We start from the raw sequence: 6861 nt of genomic DNA, 5'->3' as shown, positions 1-6861 counted from the left end.
GTTAGTGACAAAAGTGAGTGTCACTAACATTGGTGTTGTTGATCCTCTTCCACGTTAGAGTTACATTAACTAAGTTAACGTGACTCTTAACGTGGGGCATTGCCTAGTTTCCCAACGTTAGTGGTGTTCACTTTTACCACTAATGTTGAGGAGAAACGTTATTGGAGTTCATGTTTTTCGTTAACATGGAGTCTTCTTTTTTTCTTCTACGTTAAGAGCCACGTTAACTAAGTTAACGTGGCTCTTAACGCAAGCTATGAATGGCTTCGCAGGCGTTATTGGTGATCACTTTTCTCATTAACGTTGCAAGCTTTTTGCCATCCCACGTTAGTATTAACATTGACTAAGTTAACGTGAATGCTAACGTGGTTCTTCCATGCTTCATTTGTCCTGAAATCAAGCAATTAAAGTGCATCAAAGCTCTAGCCAAAGTCATGAGATTATGCATCATCAAATTATCATGCAATTCTGGCAAAAATCTCATGAAATCATGCAAAATTCACAATAGTTGCTTGAATTAATGAGTAAGTGTATATTCACCCAAAACATGCCTTATTCACTAAGAAAATGCATGAAACTACCCTAAAATAGTAAACAAAAGGTCAGTGCAACTGGCCTAAATGCCCTGGCATCACAACACCAAACTTAAAGCTTGCTTATCCCTAAGCAAGTACTAAAGCCTAAGAAAAATGAAATGAAAGAACAAGAAGATAAAATGGAAGTGGCATTCCGAGTTCATGGAGTTTCATGCATAGCAACTTAGGTTCTTCCCTTTTAGGTTTCAAGCCTTTATCAAATCCCTAGTCACTCTCTTGATTGCATCCCTTGAGGTTTCTTTCTTATTGATCCTTCTCTTCCTTCTCAAAGTTTATTTTTCTTTTTGCTAAGTGCTTTGTAAGAGGGCAACTCTTTATGATAAGCTTTCAGCCAACACTTCCAAACCAGTTGGTTTTAGGGTGCTAGGTGTTAAGACACCCCTAAGGACTTACTCCCTCAAGTCTCTTTCCTTCATACATACACACCACAGGCACATGGTTTGTTATTCTTTCTTTCTTGAGACCTTGGTGTCCAGCACCTCTTTGGGTTACTAAGTGCTCTGTAGCAAAGGTTACTCTTGATAGTGGACTTTCAGCTGATAATCCCGGATTTGTTAATCCAAGTCACCAAGTGATAAGGCACCCCTAAGAGCTTATTCATCCAAGTATATCCCTTGTACATAAGCACCACAGATACATGCCTCAATTTTGAAACGCTTGGTGCCTAGCATTGTTTCTTATTGTGTTTCCTTTCTTATTTTCACTTGTATTACTCTTTTTATTTTATTGTTGGGATCTTATTGGTTAGCTAACCCCAAAGAATGTGTCTCAAACATAGGACTTAGGATGGATAGTTACTTTCTTTCCCTTCTTGGTGAACCAACTTAGCTTACTGATCAGCCTACCATAAACACTTAGAATGCACTTCACAAAATGACTCCACTCTTGTTCTTTCCTTAACATTTTCTTTTTGATTAACTTAAAGAGACAAGCATACAAGTAGGCAAGATGACAGTGAGCATTCAAGACATTAAGCTCAATAACATAGACCTAAGCAATGAAACTTAAATGCATAATTGAAAATCCTAAGCTACCATGGAAGCATGTTCTATTTCATACATGATTTTTCTTATTTAAGGCTATGAAAAGGAAAGTAAACTAAGGAGGAACTTCACCACCTTTCACTTGTTGGTATGCTCATTCTCTTCTGCTCCCGTGGGTACTGAGATATGCTCATCCCCTGGGGTTGTTTGGAATCCTGTAACACTATTAAAAGTTGCTTGTTCTCTAAGCACTTGGAATAGAGTTAGCATGCATGCCTATATGTGAGCTTCTGGACTTGGCATGGTGTGTGAACGCCAAACTTAGTTCCTTGCTTACCTTGATAAATTGGATGTATGCAATAACTTTGTGTGCTTTTTATACTGAAACACTATGAGTTAAAAAGATCATCTATGTATTAGAGGCTAAGCCTCTGTCAAGTGAGTTCTCTAATTGCTAGAGCAATGCTTCATCATTAAGGGCTGCAAAGCACTTTTAGGCTGCGGTTTTGGTGGGACACCAAACATAGAGCCCTATGTTCACCCTTGTATTATTTTTGGTGTATAACACCAAACTTAGCTCTTCACACTATAGAGAACCCACTTTGACATTTTTATCAAAAAAAAAACTATGAAAAGGAAAATTACCTCAGGTTAGGTTGCCTCCCAGCAAAGCGCTTTTTTAGCGTTGCTAGCTCGACGATTCCTTCCTCAGTTGAGGTTGTACTTCTGTTTGGGGGTCTCCCCCATGTTGCCCAAGTAATCTTTGAGTCTTTGTCCGTTCACAGTGAATCTTCTCGTTGAGCCTTTTGTAACTAGAAAGGGTCCGGACTATCTTGATTTGAGTTTCCCAGGAAAGAGTTTCAATCTAGAGTTGTAGAGAAGTACATGTTGCCCTTCTTCGAAACTTCTGGGTACTGAGTTGAGATCATGTCTCCTTTTTGCTTTTTCCTTTTAGATCTTGGTGTTTTCATATGCTTGAGATCTCAACTCTTCGAATTCTTGAAGCTGCAGGACCCTTTTTTCACCAGCAGCGGTGCTATCTAGGTTCAGTGTTTTAAGGGCCCATGAAGCCTTGTGTTCTAGCTCTAATGGCAAGTGACAAGCCTTACCATACACCAGTTGATATGGGGACATCTCAATTGGTGTTTTAAAGGCCGTCCTGTATGCCCAAAGGACATCATCTAGCTTCTTTGCCCAATCCCTTCTTGATATTCCCGAAGTCTTTTCCAGAATCCTTTTCAACTCTCGGTTAGATATCTCTGTTTGCCCACTTGTTTGGGGATGATAAGGTGTGGCAACCTTATGCTTCACCCCATATCACAGGAGTAGAGATTCCAATGTTCTATTGCAAAAATGACTCCCTCCGTCACTGATGAGGGCTCGTGGGACTCCAAACCTGGTGAAGATATTCCTTCGAAGAAAGTTCATGACCACCTTGTTGTCATTAGTTGGGGTTGCCACTGCCTCCACCCACTTAGATACATAGTCTACAGCCACTAAGATAAACCTGTTTGAGTATGAAGGTGGGAATGGTCCCATGAAATCAATTCCCCATACATCCAACAGTTCAAGTTCTAGAATATATTGCTGTGGCATTTCATTTCTCTTGGGTAGGTTGCCAACCCTTTGGCATTCGTTGCAGCTTCTCACCAATTCCTTGGCATCCTTGAAAATAGTGGGCCAAAGGAACCCACATTACAGCACCTTTGCTGCAGTTCTTTCTCCTCCAAAGTGACCTCCATAACTAGAACTCTGGCAACCCTACAGGACCTTTCGTCCCTCGTCTTCTAAGATGCACCTCCTAAGGATTCCATCTGAGCATTTCTTAAAGAGATAGGGTTCATCCCATATGAAATACTTGGCATCATTGATGAGTTTCCTCCTTTGATATTTGTTGATTCCAGGAGGTAAGTCACCGGCTGCTTTAAAATTGGCAAATCCGCAAACTAAGGTTCTTTATGAATCATCATTAGCTGCTCATCTGGAAAAAATTCATTTACACTTGTATCATGGGCATCACCCTTCTCACAAGGGATTCTGGATAAATGGTCTGCAACTTTGTTCTTCACACCATTTTTGTCTCTAATCTCAATGTTGAACTCCTGCAACAATAAAATCCATCTTATTAGTCTTGGTTTTGATTCTTGTTTAGCAAATAGATATTTGAGTGCTGTGTGATCAGTGAAAACAATAACTTTAGAGCCAATAAGATATGATCTAAATTTGTCAAATGCAAACACTATTGCTAGCAATTCCTTTTCAGTAGTAGTATAATTCCTTTGAGTATCATTAAGGACTTTGCTGGCATAGTATATGACATGCACCAAATTTTCTTTTCTCTGCCCTAACACTACCCCAACTGTGAAATCAGATGCATCACACATCAGTTCAAATGGTAGATTCCAATCAGGTGGGGTGATGATGGGAGCTGAAGATAGCCTCTTTTTTCAAGTTTTCAAATGCTAGCATGCATCTCTCATCAAAAATAAATGGTGCATCAGACATTAGGAGATTGCTTAAGGGCTTGGCTATCTTTGAAAAGTCTTTAATAAATCTTCTGTAGAAGCCAGCATGTCCCAAAAAGCTCCTAATTGCCTTGACATCACTTGGTGGAGGTAACTTTTCAATTAGCTCCACCTTAGCTCTGTCTACCTCAATGCCTTGATCAGAAACCTTATGGCCAAGAACTATTCCCTTTGTCACCATGAAATGACATTTTTCCCAGTTCAAGACTAAATTGGTTTCTTGACATCTTTTCAATACCAAGGCAAGATGGTTTAGGCAACTAGGGAAAGAATCTCCAAATACGGAGAAGTCATCCATGAAAACTTCAATGAACTTCTCTATCATATCTGAAAAGATAGAGAGCATGCAATGTTGAAAAGTTGCAGGCGCATTACATAGCCCAAATGGCATGCACCTGTAAGCAAACACTCCATATGGGCAGGTGAAGGATGTTTTCTCTTGGACTCTTGGATCAACCACTATTTGGTTATATCCTGAATAACCATCTAGAAAACAATAATATGCATGTCCGGCAAGTCTTTCCAGCATTTGATCCATGAAGGGAAGTGGGAAATGATCCTTTCTTGTGGCTTCATTGAGCTTCCTATAGTCAATACACATTCTCCAGCCTGTGACGGTTCTTGTAGGGATTAGCTCATTCCTTTCATTGGGCACCACAGTGATTCCTCCTTTCTTAGGAACTACTTGAACTAGACTGACCCACTGGCTATCTGAAATTGGATAGATTACTCCTCCCTGCCACAACTTCATAACTTCTTTCTGTACCACTTCTTTCATTGCTGGATTTAACCTTCTTTGAGGCTGAATGGAAGGTTTGGCACCTTCTTCCAGGAGTATCTTATGCATGCATATGGCTGAACTGATTCCTTTCATGTCAGTAAGTGTCCATCCTATGGCATCCTTATGTTTTTGTAAGACTTGAAGCAACTCTTCTTCTTGTTCTTGGCTGAGGGCTGAATTTATGATCACTGGATAACTTTTGTTTTCTCCTAAGTAAGCATACTTGAGAGTGGTTGGCAGTGTTTTAAGCTCCAGTTTGGGTACTTATTTTCTTCCTTCCTTTTCTTCTAGTATCTCTTGAACATGTGTTTCAGCAGCTGCAGCTTCTTCAATTGCTGCTAATTCCTCTTCTGTTGATTCTTCCAATTCCTCTACTAGGGTTTCTTGTACCAAAGCCTCTACAGAATCCAACCTTCTGAATTCCCCCAATGAATTGTGTGGGTAGTTCATGGCCTTAAACACATTGAATGTTAATTTCTCATCGTGTAGTCTAAGGACAAGTTCACCCTTTTGGACATCAATAAGGGCTCCGGCAGTGGCCAAGAATAGCCTTCCCCGAATGATGGAAGTATTGGCTACTTCCTCCATGTCTAATACCACAAAATCTGCTGGAAAGATGAAGTCTTCCACCTTCACTAACAAATCCTCTACTATTCCATGGGGAAATTTGAATGATCTGTCTGGTAATTGTAAAGCCATTCTTGTTGGTTTAGCTTCCTCAATCTTCATTTCTTTCATCATTGCTAGAGACACTAGATTTATGCTAGCTCCTAGATCACATAAAGCCTTTTCTACAGTGATTTCCCCAATGATACAAGGAATTTGGAAACTTCCAGGGTCCTTCAATTTCTGGGGCAATTTGTATTGGATAATGGCGCTGCATTCCTCTGTGAGTACTACAATCTCATTTTTCTTCCAGCTTCTCTTTTTAGTCATCAACTCCTTCAAGAACTTGGCATAGAGTGGCATTTGCTTGATTGCTTCAGCAAAGGGTATGTTTATTTGTAGTTTCTTTAAGATTTTCAAGAATCTTGAGAATTGGGTGTCCTCTCCCCTCTTCTTTAATTGCAGTTGCTGTGGATATGGGGCCTTTGAGAGGTATGGCTCTGGCGCTTCTCTTTCTTTATGTGACTTGGGGATTGAGGTTTGAGCTTCCTCATGTCCCTTATTTTCTTCATCAAATTCCTTTTCTGGTGGTTTCTTGTGGGTTTCCTTCAATTCCTTCCCACTTCTGAGGGTGATAGCCTGACATTCTTCCTTTGTTATTGAGTTAATATTACTGCAATTGTTGTGCCCAGGGGTTTGCTTGAATAAGAATTCAATCTATGTTTCCAGTTTCTTGATGGCAGCATCTTGGTTCTGCATGTTAGATTGCACTTCTTCCCGGAAAGCTTTACTATCTTGAATTTCTTTGCATAGATTTTTGAGTTGAGCTTCAATTTTTGAGAGCCTATCATCTGTTAATGATGGTGAGTTGAGGTTAGGTTGTTGAGAAGGTTGGTTAGATGGATGTTGATAGTATCTCTGTGAGGTGTTTTGATGAGTAGCATTGTTGTTGGAATTAAAGTTGGGGTGTCTCTGATCTTGCCCTTGGTCTTGTTGATTTTCCCATCCAAAGTTGGGGTGATTTCTCCATCCAGAGTTGTAAGTTTTGGAGTATGGATCATGGACTTGTCTAGGTGAGTTTCCCACATAGTTGGCTTGCTCCCAGTCACCTTCTTCTCCTATGTTTACTCCTTCTTGAGTTGGTGATAAGGTGATGGCTGCTATAACTTAGTTCTCTTCCACCTTCTTGGTAAGATCTGCTAGTTGCTTGGTGATCATCTTGTTTTGAGCTAACAATGCATCCATGTGGTTCAGCTCCATTACTCCTCTAGTGTTACTTCTTTCAGAGGCATAGAAGTAGTCATTCTCAGCAACTGTTTCAATGACATCTATGGCTTCTTCAATGGTTTTCTTCTTGTTTAGAGAGCCTC

At 40.1% G+C, this 6861-nt stretch overlaps 1 protein-coding gene across 1 annotated transcript; it reads right to left on the bottom strand.

Annotated features, from left to right (window-relative positions):
- Positions 1-5149: 5149 nt before the first annotated feature.
- LOC107493597 (uncharacterized) lies at positions 5150-5821 on the bottom strand. The gene has a single exon (XM_016114669.1). The coding sequence runs from the start codon at positions 5819-5821 to the stop codon at positions 5150-5152; it is 672 nt and encodes a 223-aa protein (XP_015970155.1).
- Between the last annotated feature and the right edge of the window lie 1040 nt (positions 5822-6861).

This window comes from Arachis duranensis, chromosome 6 (genome assembly GCF_000817695.3).
Source record: "Arachis duranensis cultivar V14167 chromosome 6, aradu.V14167.gnm2.J7QH, whole genome shotgun sequence".
NCBI lineage: Eukaryota > Viridiplantae > Streptophyta > Magnoliopsida > Fabales > Fabaceae > Arachis > Arachis duranensis.
Note: the sequence above shows the minus strand (reverse complement) of the source record. Positions and strands in the feature narration are given on the sequence as shown.

Excerpts from the sequence above, each read along its gene's own strand:
- LOC107493597 (XM_016114669.1), bottom strand. The coding sequence starts at position 5,821 with ATGACTAAAAAGAGAAGCTGGAAGAAAAATGAGATTGTAGTACTCACA.